Source organism: Notothenia rossii (genome assembly GCF_949606895.1).
Source record: "Notothenia rossii genome assembly, chromosome: 1".
Classification (NCBI taxonomy): domain Eukaryota; kingdom Metazoa; phylum Chordata; class Actinopteri; order Perciformes; family Nototheniidae; genus Notothenia; species Notothenia rossii.
The window spans coordinates 30,210,585-30,230,015 of NC_136912.1; the positions used below are offsets into that span (position 1 = coordinate 30,210,585).

Below are 19,431 nucleotides of genomic sequence, written 5' to 3' on the forward strand. Positions count from 1 at the left end.
AGTTGATCCCCCAGTGAAATGGAGGCTCATCTGCCTGCATTCCTTCTGCTATCTGCTTGAGAGCAGTGCAACTGCGTATTCCTAGTGATGCATCCAGGTGTCCCCCCGTGATGGGAGAGGTTAGGAAGACATCAAACTACTCCAAGAAACAAGGAACCTTGTATTATTGAAGCCCTCGCTCGTCCTGCAGGGTTGTCTGCTTGAGCCCACAGAGCAAAAAGATGAAGAGAAGAACCCCCTCTCAGTAGAATGGTGAAGAGAAGAACCCCCTCTCAGCAGAATGGTGAAGAGAAGAACCCCCTCTCAGCAGAAATATGAAGTGAAGCATCCCATCTCATCAGAAAGTTGAAGATTAGAATCCTCTCATCTCGAACGACCTCGTGCTTCCTTGCCCGTGGCTGGGGGTGCTCTCTGCAGCCGGAGAGTGTGACCCTCTCTCTCTGACCCTTGGCCTTGAGAGCTGTCCTAGTTATCGGCGAAACACCTGATAGGGATGTTTTCCTGAGTGAAGACAACTCAAAGTAATGGATTAGCACAGTATCATTTAATTACAAAAATAGGATAGGCCCCTCAGAATTATTTAATTGCTAATAACTACGTTTTTTAGTTGATGAGTAATGCAGATATCACTGTATAATAATTTGACAGTGAGGGGAATACTTCCGGTTTTATTATGAAAACTTTGAGACCGGAAATACTTTTTTCACCCCGTGAGGGTTGACGCCAACTGTTCATGGACGCTGCGTAAAGACGTAGTACACGTTCTCCTGGCGAGACCTCAAATCATCTTCGTAATATCTATAAAACTATAGATCCTACACATCCACTGGACGTAGATTCTAAAAGTACAATATACACTTCTCGCTAGAAATCTAATCAAAAAGGATTTTAATGGCCAAACTATTCCACAATTTAGGATTTTCCAGATAGGGTTATTTGTGAATAAACGACCCTCCGGAGCGTTTGCAATCAACGGGAGCATGTTGTTTCTTACACGACCACTAGAGGTGCTAAACTTTAAAACGTGACTATGGGTCGTAATAAGCTGCTGAACAATCGACATATTTGGTCGTTTTTTGGAGGAGGACAGGCTGATTAATTAAATTTTTCGTTAAAGAATAATAACTCGTATTTTATTTGCACTTTGGTTCGCATCAATAACTCCACAGAGGTTTTTTTTTAAATGGTGGTACTTGGAGAAAATGCTATTCGTGTCAAGGGATTATTTTGGTTGCACTACCACAGTCGGCCACTGACAAAAATAGGTAGAAGAAAACATCTTTAACATGTTAGGCCCCAAGCTTGTTTTTCAGGTTTCAGGCTCGAAAATGACATTCCCAGAACAAATGACCATATCTTCCCTTCTAAAAGGGTTCAATTAATAATCTTTTTTCTCAAAGTAATGATAAACCTGTGAGGTGGATGTAGAAAAGTCAGAAAGTCAGATTGAACATGGTAAAAAACTGTAAATGATAGTGTCCGTCCAAAACATATTTGTACTTATAGTGAAAACTAACCTTGGATGATGGGATGGTAGACTAAAAGCTTTAGGAATCCAAAGTACAACAGATAATAAGTACCCTATATCAAGATTTATGCAAAACAAGTGATATTTTTACCTTTTTAGACAGATTTAGCAAAAAAAACCTCTTCTGGGGCCATTTGGGTGGATTTTCCATATCTCTGGCCCCCCTTGCTCGATTTTGACATGTGACATCTCTTCCTGACCGTTAGAGCCAATAGAATCGAATGGAAATCGTCCTATAGACTCTCATGTTAAAAAAAGCTGGCGTCTTTGCGCATGCAAGCTTTCTGCAGAGCGTAGGAATATCCCTGCTCTGATATCTTGAAACAGAAAAGCAGTTGTATTGCTTATGGATTATCAGAACATTTCAAAGGGGACACAGACACATTGGATTAACCTATGGATTAACTACACCATCGTTTTATCGTTTTAATGCCATTGAAGACCAGTTTTGACCAGACAAAGACCAAGGTAAGCCATGTTAGCGTTGTTGGGTCCGTGGGGCTTAAGAGGTAGTGTATTTTTGCATCTTTACTGTACACAAAAATCATAACTTGAAAAGGAACTGATAACATCAACTATGCACTGCTAGTAGAATGAAAAACACAAAATAGGGCAGCAATGTAAAGACCAGTCAGTTGTGCCTGAAGGTTTTAAACTGAATGTAAAGCAGAGAATGTGCTTTACATTAAAATGCATTGAATTGTTTTTTTTCTCTTACCAAGGTACTGTAGGTGTAGTACACTTTTATGTATGCATAACTTTAAAACTGAATAAGAATATGAAATAATTTGTCTAAATTGATTTTTCTTTAAGAATGTTACTGAGGCAGTTTGTGATTTTGAAGCTATTTGGTGAAAAATATTGCAGTTTTGATACATTTATTAATACTTGGAAATTAGCAACCAAACAGAAAAAGATACACTAACAATATAACCCTATAGAAGCCACAAAGGTACATCATTATTGAAAGATAATTACTATTGGCCTTTTAGCTCTGGTTCGGTCCCTTGCAACCGTGAACAAGTGTTTTGGGTTTGCTGTTCTCAAATAAGCTAGTGGCTAAATTTTTAGGTTTAAAAAAAGCTTTTTTGAAAAAAAACCCCAGCTTGTTTAAGGTGGTGAAGGTATGTGGCCCAAAACAAGCTTAAGCTAAACAACGAGCTAAATAAGGCAAACATTTGTATCCCTTTAAAGACGCAGAATTTTGCAATAACTCTCTGTGGGTTTGTAATGAGCGATCCATTTCTGACAACATATATTTTATCCATTGTTAATTAAAAGCATTGATTAATGCAGGTTTGAGAGCACATGAAGGAAGTATTTCCAAACTATTAGTAACTGTATCTGTCCCTGCTGTACAAAAACATTCAGTATAATAGCCATGGGAATTTTTCTGTTCATTTTAAAATGTAAAAACACGAAAGAGTATTTAATTAAACTGCATGATCTTTATTTATGCCAATGCTTCTGATTTATCACTCAATCTCATCCACGTCCACATCAATGGTCTTGGTGCTTTCGATCACCTTTCCATCCACAACTGTCTGCACCATTGTGATGACCTTTGTGACCACTGAGGAAAAAAGAAAATACAAAAATTATGAGCAAATCACATCACATTTCATAAATACAGTTCCAACTTGAATGGCACTGTAATGAACAAATATGAATTATATGCATGTGAAAAATTGCTTACCTTGTCTTGAACTGGTTATGGAGAGAAAAAGAGAAAATAAAAAAATGAGTCTAGAACATATCCACTGTCTATTGTCATGAAATGTTTGATATTTTTTCTCGCCATTTCCCCTGTCCAGTCAGTGTTTCTCCCTCTTTATCGGGCCTCACCTTTCATCCTCCCCATCTAGCAGCCTCCTGTACTCTGCGATTTCCAGCTCTAGCCGAGTCTTGAGGTCCAGCAGCATGTCGTACTCCTGCTTGTTGTTGGCGATGCTGGCGTAGAGTTGGGACAGCTGAGCCTCCAGACCTGTGACCCTGTTCTGGAGGCCTGAAAGTTGTGCGGAGTAGCGTTCCTGGGTCTCTGCTAGGGTGCCTTCCAGAGAGGTTTTCTGTTTTGGTCGGAGGAAGACGTTTTGAGGTTAGTAATCCGGAATCATGCTTATCATGTAAGTGTAACATTTGTGGACTGATGGTAGTTACTGTCTTTATGCTAACTACTTAGCTATCAAGCTAACCTGCTTTTGGCTGCATGGATGTACAATTAGGCTTAAATACAGTGTCACTTTGCCTTGCTTCCAATTTTGCCAGTTGCCACATCCTGTATTACAGCAAAAAATCCCCCCTTTCCTAAAACATATTTCCCCCGTGAACCATCATTGTAAAAGAGACATCTATAAAGCTATTGAAAGCACACCTTGGCCTTGAAAGTCAATTAAGACTCTTTCTATTATGCATGTTTTATCTATTCATTCTAATAGGTGTGAATAAGCACCATCTTTGGGTCAGGCTGTTATAAAACATTGAATACTGGCTGTACAGACAGTATGAGAGTGCTATCAGTCTCATCCTATAACTCTAGAAAACATGTTTAGTGTTAACATGCATCATGTTGTATCCAGTGGATCACAATCTCACATGTTAATATATGTTAACATACCATGCTCAAATGGGACTGCAGTTCAATCTGAAGCCTCTGCAGGCAGCTCTTCAGGTCCTTAATCTCTGTGCGGCTTGTCGTCAGAATCTCTGTGTGTGTGATCACGTCCTGCTCCACCACTGCGATCTAGGCATATCAAAGAAACATTTATTGTTTTACCCATCAATTAAAGTAGATCATTGACATACTTTCGAGCTAAATAAGCTAACTCTTCAAAGGCTGCCTAAAAAGTGACTAAATTCTGAACAGTTCTCACCTTGCTCTGGTACCATGTCTCAAGTTCCTTGCGGTTCTTGCCAATCATGGTCTCGTAGTGTTCCCTGATTTCTGACATGACCAGGTTCAAGTCTTGAGAAGGAGAGGCGTCCACGGCCACATTGACCTGGCCGCCCATCTGACTCCTCAGCAGCATCAGCTCCTGTAGGCGACAAAAAACAAAGCCTGAATGAGCTGGTGTAAAAACTTGAATGAATGTATTCAAAGAGCATTTATAGCATTTACACGCTATTGGTTATGTATGTGTGTGTGTGTGTGTGTGTGTGTGTGTGTGTGTGTGTGTGTGTGTGTGTGTCTGTGTGTGTGTCTGTGTGTGTGTCTGTGTGTGTGTGTGTGTGTGTGTGTGTGTGTGTGTGTGTGTGTGTGTGTGTGTGTGTGTGACCCGAACAATAGCTAATACAGGGGTGTCAAACTAAATTTCATCGCGGGCCACACTAGCCTGGTTGCACTCAAAGGGCCGGTGTAACTTTAAGACTATAAATATATCATATATATAAAATAATGTGTTATATTACATGATTGCCTCTGCATTGTATTATTATCGGATAGGGTAATAACTTCATGTTTAACTACGTCTGAAAGCAGAAGTGTAGGGCAAATATTTGCAAGTCTCTTCAGTGCGAATGTCATAAAATGAGATACATTGTGGGATATGTAGTTTATGGGCACGTGCTTCTGTAAAGCGGCATGTAACCGTTTAATATTATATTCTTTGCCAGCTCTTGCAGGCTGCATAAAATGAGGTCGCAGGCCTGATTTGGCCTGCGGGCCTTGAGTTTGACACCCGTGAGCTAATGGAAGGAGTAATACAAGGAAGTGTTCAGAGGGGGAGAGGGGCAGCGCTGGGAAAAAGGAGGCGACACACCTGTTTATAAAAACATGAACCTAACATGGAATCTAAGGTAGAGCTCATGTGTGCAAACTGAGGAAATTAGGCTACAATAGATGGCCATAACAAATGGTGACAAGTTTGTTTTATAGAGAATGGCTGTGAAAAGATGAATGATGATGATTTTCAGCTTCAGGTTTTGTGCACACACAAAAAGGATGTTGGCCTGTGTTCAGGAATGTATGAGAAGCTGCCATTAACAAACCTTGGATTGGAGGAAATGTAAAGCTAGTTCCTATATACTCTCACCTCTTCGTGATTCCTCTTGAGCATGATGAGCTCGTCCTTCAGGGCCTCGTACTGACTCTCCAGGTCCATTCTGGCCAGGTTCATCTCATCCAGAACCCTCCTCAGCCCAACGATGTCCGCCTCCACAGCCAGCCTCATGGACAGCTCGTTCTCATACCTTTGGGGGGGAGGGGGGCAGGACAGACAGGTTTCAATAGGTGGTCTAGATGCATGAGTGCATTTAAACTTTCACTTATCCAAGGAGGGGGCACTCACTTCATTTTGAAATCATCAGCAGCCAGTTTTGCGTTGTCAATGTCCAAGACTGTCTTGGAGTTCAGCCTGGAAGCAAAACGAATCTGAGGAGGAGAAAAACAGGGAATCCCGTCAGAAGAAGTACAATCAATCACATGTTTTAAACAGTTTTACAACAGTGCGGCATGGGATCCATACATTCACCAATAAAGGATTTACTCATTCCAACATGGGTACCCATAATACCTGGTTGACTAATTTATCCATTGGTTGATACTAAACTTCAGTTTTTTGGGAAAGGTTTCCTTAAAAAATGTAAGAGATGGAATATAACAGTAAATGTGACAAACAACCTAAATATTAACTTGTACATAAAGTAAATCCGATAAACAACTATGTTGAAAGTATGTGTGCAGCCTGTACACACTTATATTGGCCCATAATGTCAACTTTTTGCTCATCTTTCACACTGCTTCTCTTAGTAATTGTCACTGTAACACTGAAACCTGTCTGCAGGATGTGACGAATGTGTAGGAATGAACTAGGTATGATAATAACCAACGTGCTGCTTTCTGATTGTGTAATGTGTAACTTCCTGATAAAATAGCATACTTGGAATGTCATTGATGGGTTTCCTGGTTCCGTAACTCTACTATCCTAACCCCACATATAGTACCAACCGATCTCTCACACTAAAACATGAGAAGATAACAGAAAACACCCACACATGTTTACTTCCTCTCACCTTGTCCTTCAGGTCTTCGATGATGGCGAAGTAGCTGGTGTAGTCGTGGGAGATGTGAACTTTGTTCTGGCAGAACTCTCTGATCTGCTTGTCCAGTTGCTCGTTCTCCTTCTCCAGTTTGCGCACCTTTTCCAGGTAGCTGGACAGACGGTCGTTCAGGTTCTGCATGGTGGCCTTCTCGTTGGCGCCGACGTGGAGGTCCAGGCCATCAGTCAGGTTGAAGCCCCCGGAGGTAGGGGCATAGCTCTGGCTGGCAGAGGAGACGCGGGTGCCGCGGCCTCCTGCTCCACCGTAGACACTCAAGGTCCTTGAAGATTGGATGTAGGATCTGTTGCTGTAAAACATGGTGGGAGGTCTGGATCTGGCTCTGGATCTGGCTCTGGGTCTGGATCTGGGTCTGGATCTGGGTCTGGATCTGGAAGGATCACTAGAGATCGTCTGCAGTTGAAAGCATCACCTTGGTCTCCTTGGTTATATAGGGGCCTAACGCAGGAAAGTGGGAAGGGCCAGTAAGGCGAGTTGAAAGGGAAGAATGTGGCTGACAGGCTATCCCCTACTCTTCTGTGCAATCTATTCATCAACAAGGGTGTGGCGACTGGTGGGTCGGGGTTCTTCCGCCTTTTTCAAGTCAAACCCGTGATTCGACATATCTTTCTAAAATCAATGAAGCGGCATTCCTTTAATACTTTTTTTTCCGTCTTGAAACTTCATGCAGTTTTTAATTGCAGCCTTCGTTGTCTCTTTACTTGAATGCAGGTTTATAGACATACACACCTTGAACGTTATAAAATGTGTTCCAACTGCTATGTTTAGCTATCTTGTAAAATATTCACTCAGCAGTGACAGAAGTGGCATATACCAGCGACAATTTCCCCTTAGTGAAACTTGGGGCCACAGGTTGAGGGAACGGCAGTACTTAGGCCAAATGTCCAAAATGGTGTTAATTAAGCTAGGATTTTTTCTTTTTGTGTTAAACCTGTATCACAAATATTTATCCAGGCTTGAAAAGTACCTAAGTGTGGCAATTGAGTACAATTTTAATAATGTAAAATATAATATACACTATATATTGAAATGGGCCATTTTGCACAATTTGTATTTCACTTTTGGTATTTTATATATATTTTGATATTCATACTTTTCAACACAGAATGGCTAATTATCCAGCAAAGGTTAAAAGTAACATATTACATTAAATCAAGAAACTATTTAAGAACTATTTTGATGTATCATTTGATGGTATTTTATACCTCAAATCTACTACATATCAGAAGAAAATGCTTTTTTTTCCTTTAGTACATTTGTAAGCTGCACATTTACCAGCTACAACATTAAAATGATTTATATATATTAATGCAATTTCATATCCTGAAGGGGACTATTCTGCATAAGGAGTATTCTTTTTATTTTAAGACATTTTGATGCAACTGCTGTTGTACTTTGACTTTAGTATCACTTTTAATGACTACTTGCTTGAATATTTAGAATGTGCTTCTTCAACTAATCCAACTATCTGATTCTGATTTGGGTGGTAGTCTACCGCTTTTGACATGTTTCTACCGCCTAACGACTTAGCTGGCTTTCCCTACCAATTTTCAATCTTCCCAAACTATAACAAATAAAAATGACACTCCATAGACACTGGACTCGACTTTTGGCGGACACCGTTTGCAGCGCATCATACAAACAGTCCTCCGTGTTTCTGAAAGAGAAACAACGTGCAGACCGGGGGTAAGGCAGCATTACCCCCGACGAGGCATTTGAGTCCTGCAGGATTTCCCCGTTAATATCAGTGTCTCGAAAACACATGTTGGCGACTGAAAGACATCCAGTGTTTGGTCTTTTCCTGAAGCATCTTACAGTGTCTCAACTGAAAGAGGACCACAAACACACACACAATATAATACAATTTTGAGATTTGGGGATATTTATCTCCCATTCGTTCACTTTTTCTGACATTTTCAACACCAAACATGTCGTTAATGTCTCTGTTTAGTGAACTACAGCAATCTGAAAGCCTGTACATTATTTATATCACACTTTATCAGTAGAAAAATGCAGGAAATTTCTTTTTTAATGCAGTATTTTCTGATTTATGGCGCAACACAAAGATATTTTGCTCTGTGCAAACCTTTGACTCTAATATGTCAACAGCATGAAACAAGAATATAAACCTGGCTTTATCCAATGTTCACACAAGAGTTCTACATCCTGACACATTCTTGATCTACACTGTCTCAACTGAAAGAGGACCAGAAACACATTAAAAATATAATAAAATGTGGAGACTTTGGGATATTTATCTCCCATTCTTTTACTTTTCGGGCATTTTACAGACCAGACATGTCGTTGATGTCACTATTTACCAAACTACCACTTTTTCTGAAAAATGCATAAAATGATGCAATATATAAATACATGGTTTATACATGTAATTACTGGGGTTCCATTTCTTCTGATTACCTAATTTGGGCATGCACATTTGCCGCGCGCAAACCTACCTCTTTTGGATTTGGAAAGGTTGGCATGTATGAATACTACGTCCTACGTTGTGGACCAACGTAGTTATTACACGTTTTTTTGTGAGACTGGGTTGGATACACAACATCTTACTTGACCAGGCAATTGGCAGGTGCATTCATATAAATCAAATCACCATAGTCCAGCACAGGTAAAAAGGTCACAGTGACTAGCCTTTTCCTGGCCTTAAGCGAGAAACAGGACTTGTTCCTGTAGAAACCTTGCCTAACCCTCAGCTTTTTAAGCAGGTTATTGACATGACGTTTAAAAGTGAGACAATCATCAAGCCAGATACCAAGGTATTTGTAACAGGTAACCACTTCAAGTTTTATTCCTTGCGTAGTTACAATATCTACAACAGGCTCTGGTGTCTTTTTAGCTTTTGAAAAGAGCAATACCTTGGTTTTATCAACATTAGGTTAAAAACACAAAAGCATTGTACACAATTTAAACCAATCAATATTGTGTAATTAGCAAAGATAAACGGATGTTTTTTAGTGGATGAGTAATGCAGATATCACTGTGGCATCATTTGACAGTGCGGGGAATACTTCCGGTTTTATTATGAAAACTTCGAGACCGAAAATACTGTTTTCACCCCGTGAGAGTTGATGCCAACTTTACATGGAAGCTGCCGTCTGGAAGGGAAACTTCTGTAGCAATGGAGAGTCAGGACTCAGAGAGACACGAGGAGAGTTGGAGCTTTGATGTCAATCACTGGTAGTTTATTACAAGTATCGGCCGGAGAATTTCACATCACAAGTCACAGCAGCCAGAGGTTCTGACTGCACAGTGGGTTGCCACATAAATTCTGACCAGTCTCTCTCGATAGACCTTTTAACTAGTTTACAGAGAGTTAATCAACAGCTGGGAACACTGGAGATATCTCCAACATCTGGACATACTGAATCACTTGCCTGATTCTTAGGCTCTGTGACCAAGAGTTGACCGCTCATAAAACTGAGAATGAAGGCAGCAGCACATTCTTTAAAGGAGATAACGAGTCAGGGTTGGTTATAAATGTCAACAGGCGAAAAGGTTAAATATCTTAGGAGTAAAGACAGAATTATTCCCTAACAGTCCTCTCTTTTTATCATTTATGATAACCTTAAAACATTAGTCAATAATAATTTGGTCAATACTTAAATCAATAGGCGTCTTCAGATTTGAGTGTGGTCTTACACAACATCAATTACATCAATAACAATCACAAAGTATAATAAGATTGAAACATTCAATCACAATGATTGATGAGAGATGATTTTTCTATTATGATTGGCTGTATCAATGTTTGGATCATCTTTTGTCAAAAGCACAATAATGAACACATGAGCACAGATGCATAATAGCAAAAACATTTATTTTAAAATAATATGTTTTAACAATTAACCATTAGTTAATCTCCTTTATCAAACTATAAAATCAAAACCAGCTTGCAGTTTAAAGATTTACTTTAAGGCAATCACTAGTCAAAAACATTTAAAACCCAGGATCATAGAGATCCAGCTAAGGTATAAAAGTCACAGTTGTGATTTGATCAATCTGTAATCTGCAAAATTGCAGTGTCTTCAATATTAGGATTACTTTACGTTTACTTCATTACATATTAAAGCAAAAGACTATGGCATGATAACATAATTACATTACTTCAACTATCAATTATTGTGTCATTTCAAAATCTGAAGGGAAAAATAAACAATTCTCAAAATGTTTAACAATCTGAAAAGGAGAAGTTAGGCAAATATTCAAAGACTTTTGTAAAAACTTGGAAAGGAAGGATTAAACATTTTTAAATATTGAAACATCATTTTAGGTCTGTCTGTGCAAGGGTAATACATTGAAGAGTAGTGTTGTTAAGTCTGATTGCTTGACAATTAAGGATATCAACATTATCTGTTATAATATTATAAATATCTTATTATTCAATACCTTATAATCTGAAAATATCGATTAATTTATTTTGTTTAGTGTGAAAGTGTAATCTGATCTGACAAAATATATTTATTACCACTATTTAACACATGTCTGTTAATTGGAAAAATAAAAAACAATCATTAATTGTACATCTGTAAATATCTCGTCATTCAATTCAAAGTTCATCTTTGTACGAAAGCTGGAAGAACATGTCTGTTAGTCTTCCTGACGCGTTCTCCTCCTCTCTTTATGACACAGAACAGGGCTCAACGCTAACTTTTAAAAGTGGTTGCCAGGCTGGCAACCAGGCATCAGCTTTTGGTTGCCAAAACAAACAAAAAAAACGGTTGCCATTTTTAGTCACCTTATATTTTAAATAATCAAGATTCTGTAGCGACCCTGATATGATGCTGAGGGTGTGACTCAGGCATCCCCCGTCTCTCTGCCAATCACAGAGCTGCACAGTGATTCTGGTCTAGGTGCGGGCCTGTGGTTGGGGGAGCAGACGGGGGAGGGCGGGAAGTTGTGACGTAGTCTGGGTTATAAATAGGAGTGTGTGTGTGAGTGGAGAGAGAGAGTGTGTGAGGTTGAACCCACAAGCTATACCTGTACCTGTGATCATCTAGAAAATAAGAGTTATTAAAGCCTAATAACTGGAAGCCTGTTTCCGACTCCATCTGTGAACGTTACACTGGTGTCAGAAGTGACTTCTCGAATGGAGGACATCTATTCCGGACGGGTGTTCGTAACTGCGTCACGGAGCTAGCAGGTAAGCTAGCGGAGATGGAAAAGTTCAACAAGATGGGAGTGAAGGAGGAAAGTAGGGATGGAGAGGAAGAAGGAGCATGCGGGTGGTCGAAGGACATGAGTGGGGAGTTTGTGAAGGCACGAGAGGCGAGAGAGCGCCTGAGGGAGTCGGTGGTGAGGATGGCTAGAGACGCAGGAATGTCGCCATCTTCAGCTGCGTTTCGCGCCAAAGCTGAGCTGGATGTAAACAACAATGGCGGCGCCCATCAACCGGTAGCAGCCGCCGTGTCCGTGAAGACACCCAAGTACTCGGGTAAGGCTGACTGGGAGGCTTTCCATGCCCAATTTGAACTGCTTGCACATGCCGGGGAGTGGTCAGTAGAGACTAAAGCACTACAGCTAGCTTTGTGCCTCACAGATGAGGCTCTGTCATGTCTGCTGCTGCTTAGCCCTGAGGACCGGCACAACTATGAAGCGTTAGCGGGGGATTTGAAGAGGCGGTTTGGACAGTGTCTCCCACCAGAGCTGCTCCGGAACAAATTGAGTAACAGCTGTAGGAAGTCTGGGGAGACGTTGCGTGCGCTGGCTAATGATGTGGAGAGCCTGAAGCGGCGGGCGTACGCGCCCATGCCGCCCGGAGTGCAGAGTGAGCTGGCCCGTGATCAGTTCATCAGGGCTCTCCTCCCTGTGGAATTGAGGGTGGAGGTACAGCTGCAGCATCCGCAGTCCTTGCAGGCGGCCTTGGAGATGGCTGCTGAGAGAGAGGATGTGTGGAGTGTAGCTGCGAGGAGCAACGGAGGGCCGGTACCACCGGCTGTGAAGAGCTGCAGGGAGGAGAAGCCTGCATGGGTTACCGAGATGACGGAAATGATAAGGGCTGTTTTTTTGCAGCCAACACGCGGAACAAGTACCAGGGTCTGCTGGGGATGTGGTCAGCCGGGACATTTGGCCAGAGACTGCCCCAAGGCACACCGGACCCAGGGAAACGACGGGGGGTCAGCATAAAGGGGAAGATGCGGAGCCAAGCCCAAAAACTCGGCACGGGCTTGGAGCCTGTCGTCGCGGTGGGCCGTGCTGGTGGTGGGGATTCCTGTTATGTCCCTGTCGCTGTGGAAGGGGTGTCCTGCACTGCACTGGTGGACACAGGCTCTACAGTAACCATAGTGAGACCAGAGGTGTGGCCCAGTGGGACTATGTTGGAGCCGACAGCGGTGCGTCTCCGCACAGTCACAGGAGAGCTGGCACCTATGAAAGGAAGAGGCATGCTGACTGTGTCGGTGGGGGGAGTTGAAGTACAGCACCCCGTGTGGATAGCGGAGGTACAGGACACGTGTATTCTGGGTCTGGACTTTTTGAGGGCGGCTGGCTGCCGTCTGGATTTTCTAGCAGGCACCGTGAGTTTCCATGGGGGGCTGGTGATCACTATGACCCGTATCCACGTCCCTGCTGAACCTGCAGGAAGACCCCCTACACACACTGTGAGTACTCTAGGAACGGAGGAAAATCCTACCTCCTTTCCCGCACCGGTCATCCCCGGACAGTGCCACCCGATCGCACCCCCCACTCAGTTACGGGGGACGCGCGTCCCATCAAGTGTCGCCCGCGCCGTCTTCCCCTAGCTCGTCAGCAGGCTTGCGACGAGGCAGTGCAAAGCATGCTGCGGGCAGACATCATCGAGCCCTCCGACAGCCCGTGGGCCGTTCCGGTAGTCATGGTCCCGAAGAAGACAGGTGGCTGGCGGCTGTGCCCAGACTACAGACCGGTGAACGGGGTCAATAAGAAGGATTCATACCCCATTCCCCGCAAAAATGAGTCCCTGGACCTGGTCGCAGGGTCGTCATGGTTCTCTTCCTTGGACCTCCGCAGTGGGTATTACCAAGTTCCTCTGGCCCCAGAGGCTAGACCAAAAACGGCTTTCTGTACCGGCCGGGGACTATGGCAGTTCAAGGTCCTCAGTTTTGGGCTTTGTAATGCCCCGGCCACTTTTGAGCGGTTGATGGACAGGGTGATGTCGGCGATTCCCAGCCAGCAGTGCTTGGTTTACCTGGAAGACATCCTGGTGCATGGCAGCTCGTTCGAGTGGTACTGGAAAGGATCAGAGACGCTGGTTTGAAGCTACATCCAGATAAGTGTCATTTCATGCAGAGAGAGGTCACTTTCCTTGGCCACAAAGTGGGGGGTGAGGGCATCGGCACCCTGCAAGAGAAAGTGCAGGCGGTCGCGGGCTTGCCAAATCCTCGCAACCAGAAACAGCTGAAGAGCTTCCTGGGCCTGGCTTCGTACTACAGGAAGTTTGTACGGGGTTTTGCTTGCACGGCTGCACCCCTATTCCAGCTGCTGCAGAAGGACAGGGATTTCCTGTGGTCGGAGCAATGTCAAGCAGCGTTTGACAGCCTTCGGCGTGCCTTGAGTGAGTCCCCGGTTCTCGCCCCAGCCATCCCCAGTCTGCCTTTCAACCTGGACACAGACGCTAGCGGTGTGGCTGTAGTTGGAGTGCTCTCCCAGACTAAATCAGAGGGGGAGCGGGTGGTGGCATACTTCAGCCGGGCATTCAACAAAGCAGAGCGAAGATACTGTGTCGCTCACAGGGAACTTTTGGCAGTGGTGCTGTCCATCAGGCACTTTAAATACTACCTGTGTGGTCAGGCGTTAACGGTGAGGACGGATCACTCTGCATTACAGTGGCTCATGACGTTCAAAGAGCCCGAAGGGCAGGTCGCCAGGTGGATAGAAGAGCTCCAAGCCTTCGACTTCAGGGTGGAGCACCGGGCGGGGGTGCGCCACACAAATGTGGATGCTCTCTCCCGCCGCCCGTGTGCTGCTGGCGGATGCCACTACTGCGAGAGGAGAGAGATTTGTGAAAAGGAGTTGCTGGAGGAGGACGTCGTCTGTGCGGCAGCGAGGCAAGTGGAAGAGGTTGTCTGCCGGGAGCTCCGGTCAGTGGACGGGGCCGAGTGGAAGCAACAGCAGGAGCTGGACGCTGTTCTACAGCCTGTACTGCAGTGGGTCGAGTCGCAGCAGCGGCCACCGTGGGAGGAAGTGGCCGGGCTCTCTAAAGCGACCAAGGGGCTGTGGTCGCAGTTTGAGGCTCTACGCCTGTGTCAGGGTGTGCTACAGCGGGCGTAGAAGGAGCCAGCAATGGGGGAGAAGAGGTGGCAAGTGGTGGTCCCGAGGGGTCTGCAAGAGGCCGTACTCAAGGCCATGCATGAAACGGCAGGTTCTGGGCACTTTGGCGTCACTAAGACGCTCCGGCGCCTTCGTCAGGGCTGCTACTGGGGGCAGTGCCGGAGGGATGTCGAAGACTTCTGTCGCCGCTGTGACCCGTGTATGGTTCGGAAGGGTCCGCCTGGTCGTTCCCATGCTCCACTGCAACAGTTTCCTGTGGGGGCCCTGATGGAGAGAGTAGCGGTTGATGTGGTGGGTCCTTTGTCGAACAGGGGTAACCGCTACGTGCTCACGGCCATAGACTATTTCACAAAATGGCCAGAGGCGTATGCCCTCCCTGATCAAGAAGCAGAGACCGTGACAGATGCCTTGTTGGCCGGCATGTTCAGCCGGTTTGGAGTACCGGAGACCCTGCACAGTTACCAGGGGAGACATTTCGAGTCCCGGGTGTTTGCCTCCATGTGCACACAACTGGGCATGCACAAAACACGCACCTCCCCCTTGCGACCTCAGAGCGACGGACTAGTCGAGAGATTCCATCACACCATGGGACAACAGCTGGCCATCCTCACATCTCAGCATCAGCGCGACTGGGACGAGCATCTGCCCCTTGTGCTCATGGCATGTCGCTCTGCAGTCCAGGAGTCCTCAGCCTGTTCTCCTGCCATCCTCATGTTGGGGAGAGAGCTGCGAACCCCGGCTGTTTTGGCGTTTGGTCAGCCACCAGATTCCCTGGAAACGCCTTCAGGGCCTGAGTACGCCAGGAGACTTCAGGACCGCCTTGATTCTGCTCACGCCTTTGCCCGTGATCAGCAGAAAAGTGCTGGGGTGAGACAAAAGCAGAACTACGACACCCGGACAAGAGGGCAGCATTTCCGTGCAGGGGAGCTGGTTTGGGTCTACAGCCCCCAACGCAAGAAAGGCCGGTGCCCAAAACTGGACAGCCAGTGGGTTGGTCCGTGCAGAGTACTGGAGAGGGTGGGGGAGGTGGTTTACAGGGTGCAGCTGCCATCAAGGGGGAGAAAAGTGGTTCTCCACAGAGACAGGTTGGCTCCGTACCGAGGAGTCGCTTCCCCACAGGCCTCAGGAACACCGGGTCCCACAGCCGGCCCTGCAACATCCTCACTCAGTTCCCCCAGCGAGCGGAGCAGCAGTGCCTCCTCAGGGACTGAGTGTCCCCCCATTTTCTTTCCCCTTTCCCCGCCTGGGCCGGAACCGGCCACCCCAGTCCCCCTGCCGAGAAGGCAGTCACGACCCCCGGGTCGTTTCAGAGACTTTGTGTGTTGGTAAAGTTATTTTAGTGAGACCACTTGTTTTCGGTAGAGGGCAAGAATGCGCCCTGGTCTCACTGGAAGGGATGGTAGTCCACCCAGACCTTCCTAGTTAAAGTTCAGTGTGTAGTTGTAGTCTTGTGCTGGGTTTTGTTTGTTCCTCGTGGGCGAGGAACTTTGTAGTGGGGGGGTAGTGTAGCGACCCTGATAGGATGCTGAGGGTGTCACTCAGGCATCCCCCGTCTCTCTGCCAATCACAGAGCTGCACAGTGATGCTGTTCTAGGTGCGGGCCTGTGGTTGGGGGAGCAGACGGGGGAGGGCGGGAAGTTGTGACGTAGTCTGGGTTATAAATAGGAGTGTGTGTGTGAGTGGAGAGAGAGAGTGTGTGAGGTTGAACCCACAAGCTATACCTGTACCTGTGATCGTCTAGAAAATAAGAGTTATTAAAGCCTAATAACTGGAAGTCTGTTTCCGACTCCATCTGTGAACGTTACAATACTATACAGTTATACATCAACTTAATAATGAACATGTGACACAAAAGAATGTTCAAATGCTTTACAATAAGTAATTAACACAATTATTTGAAACTTAAGTGGTAGGAAACTTGTCCACCCTCAATTGCTGGTATACAAAACACCATAGTGCAGCTGTTGTCATGTTCTTCACAGATCACTAGTTTCTTGGTCATCCGTTGTCTACCTTTCAAATGTTGGTTCTCTTGAACTTTGTGCTGACCTGCACCATAGATCCACTGGCCCTTCAGCATTGAAGTCTTGGATTGGCCAGACTAATACATTTCTAATGTTAAATAAATGAAAACCATTCACAGTTAAGAATTAGATATGAATTATTAATGCTGTGAATTACCTTTAATATGTCTAACTATATTTAAAACGTTTTACCTTTTTATAGAAGTGATTATGAATTTATGCCAATATGTTCCGATGGTAAAGTTTCGTTTTGCACTTTTATTTTGGTAGTAATAAGATCGGGACTGTTATTTTGAAGGAACTTTTACCGGAAGTGAATGCACAACCTAGCAGAATATACATATATATTTTGCCTCCCAAAACTTTACACATTTCCTCTTTGCTTTAGTCCGGGTTCACCTCGCGCTTTAGCAGTTGAATCACTTTGAACATTCGTTTGAGATATTGACGGGTTGGCCGAACCCTTTTACCCCACAGTCAAACAACTTAATTTGCTTCGCCATTTGTTGTAAATCAAACACACCGCGCAAGCGAGTAAACGTGCATCGATTTCTGGCTCCGTAATCACACCAATGCACGTGCAAGTATCAGGTTCCGACTGGTCACATCAATAATTAAATATCACTCCTAATACAACAAATAATTAACATTTATCTATTTTGGGGTGCACATTTAGCTGTTTGCTGTCCTTATTTCTTCATGTTAAAAACTGGTTGCCACTGATGGCAACCAAAGGCCAAGAAGTGGTTGATATTTTTTTCTGAATGGTTGCCAATGGCAACCTGGCAACTGTTACTGTCGAGCCCTGCAGAATGTCTGGTGTGTAAAGGCATCCTGATACTGTAGATTAGCACTGAGGTGCTGATTGGCTCAAACTCTTCTTCATCAGAGCGCCATATTTCAGCCCCGCCCCCAATTGCTCTGCTTTTGTGTGGCTCATTCAGTGAGCACTGTAGTTGATCCCCCAGTGAAATGGAGGCTCATCTGCCTGCATTCCTTCTGCTATCTGCTTGAGAGCAGTGCAACTGCGTATTCCTAGTGATGCATCCAGGTGTCCCCCCGTGATGGGAGAGGTTAGGAAGACATCAAACTACTCCAAGAAACAAGGAACCTTGTATTATTGAAGCCCTCGCTCGCCCTGCAGGGTTGTCTGCTTGAGCCCACAGAGCAAAAAGATGAAGAGAAGAACCCCCTCTCAGTAGAATGGTGAAGAGAAGAACCCCCTCTCAGCAGAATGGTGAAGAGAAGAACCCCCTCTCAGCAGAAATATGAAGTGAAGCATCCCATCTCATCAGAAAGTTGAAGATTAGAATCCTCTCATCTCGAACGACCTCGTGCTTCCTTGCCCGTGGCTGGGGGTGCTCTCTGCAGCCGGAGAGTGTGACCCTCTCTCTCTGACCCTTGGCCTTGAGAGCTGTCCTAGTTATCGGCGAAACACCTGATAGGGATGTTTTCCTGAGTGAAGACAACTCAAAGTAATGGATTAGCACAGTATCATTTAATTACAAAAATAGGATAGGCCCCTCAGAATTATTTAATTGCTAATAACTACGTTTTTTAGTTGATGAGTAATGCAGATATCACTGTATAATAATTTGACAGTGAGGGGAATACTTCCGGTTTTATTATGAAAACTTTGAGACCGGAAATACTGTTTTCACCCCCTGAGGGTTGACGCCAACTGTTCATGGACGCTGCGTAAAGACGTAGTACACGTTCTCCTGGCGAGACCTCAAATCATCTTCGTAATATCTATAAAACTATAGATCCTACACATCCACTGGACGTAGATTCTAAAAGTACAATATACACTTCTCGCTAGAAATCTAATCAAAAAGGATTTTAATGGCCAAACTATTCCACAATTTAGGATTTTCCAGATAGGGTTATTTGTGAATAAACGACCCTCCGGAGCGTTTGCAATCAACGGGAGCATGTTGTTTCTTACACGACCACTAGAGGTGCTAAACTTTAAAACGTGACTATGGGTCGTAATAAGCTGCTGAACAATCGACATATTTGGTCGTTTTTTGTAGGAGGACAGGCTGATTAATTACATTTTTCGTTAAAGAATAATAACTCGTATTTTTTTTGCACTTTGGTCGCATCAATAACTCCACAGAGGTTTTTTTTAAATGGTGGTACTTGGAGAAAATGCTATTCGTGTCAAGGGATTATTTTGGTTGCACTACCACAGTCGGCCACTGACAAAAATAGGTAGAAGAAAACATCTTTAACCTTTTAGGCCCCAAGCTTGTTTTTCAGGTTTCAGGCTCGAAAATGACATTCCCAGAACAAATGACCATATCTTCCCTTCTAAAAGGGTTCAATTAATAATCTTTTTTCTCAAAGTAATGATAAACCTTTGAGGTGGATGTAGAAAAGTCAGAAAGTCAGATTGAACATGGTAAAAAACTGTAAATGATAGTGTCCGTCCAAAACATATTTGTACTTATAGTGAAAACTAACCTTGGATGATGGGATGGTAGACTAAAAGCTTTAGGAATCCAAAGTACAACAGATAATAAGTACCCTGTATCAAGATTTATGCAAAAAAAGTGATAT

The 19,431-nt window shown here is 44.2% G+C and overlaps 1 protein-coding gene across 1 annotated transcript; it reads right to left on the minus strand.

Annotated features, from left to right (window-relative positions):
• Positions 1 to 3,003: 3,003 nt before the first annotated feature.
• On the minus strand, positions 3,004 to 7,156 carry LOC307018938 (keratin, type I cytoskeletal 50 kDa-like; the record flags this gene model as incomplete). Its single annotated transcript, XM_079649456.1, has 8 exons — positions 6,536 to 7,156; positions 5,812 to 5,894; positions 5,557 to 5,713; positions 4,399 to 4,560; positions 4,143 to 4,268; positions 3,374 to 3,594; positions 3,225 to 3,235; positions 3,004 to 3,101 (listed from the first exon to the last, which is right to left on the minus strand). Exons 1-8 carry the CDS (start codon positions 6,878 to 6,880, stop codon positions 3,004 to 3,006), a joined length of 1,203 nt encoding a protein of 400 aa, XP_079505582.1. The 5' UTR covers positions 6,881 to 7,156.
• Positions 7,157 to 19,431: the final 12,275 nt, after the last annotated feature.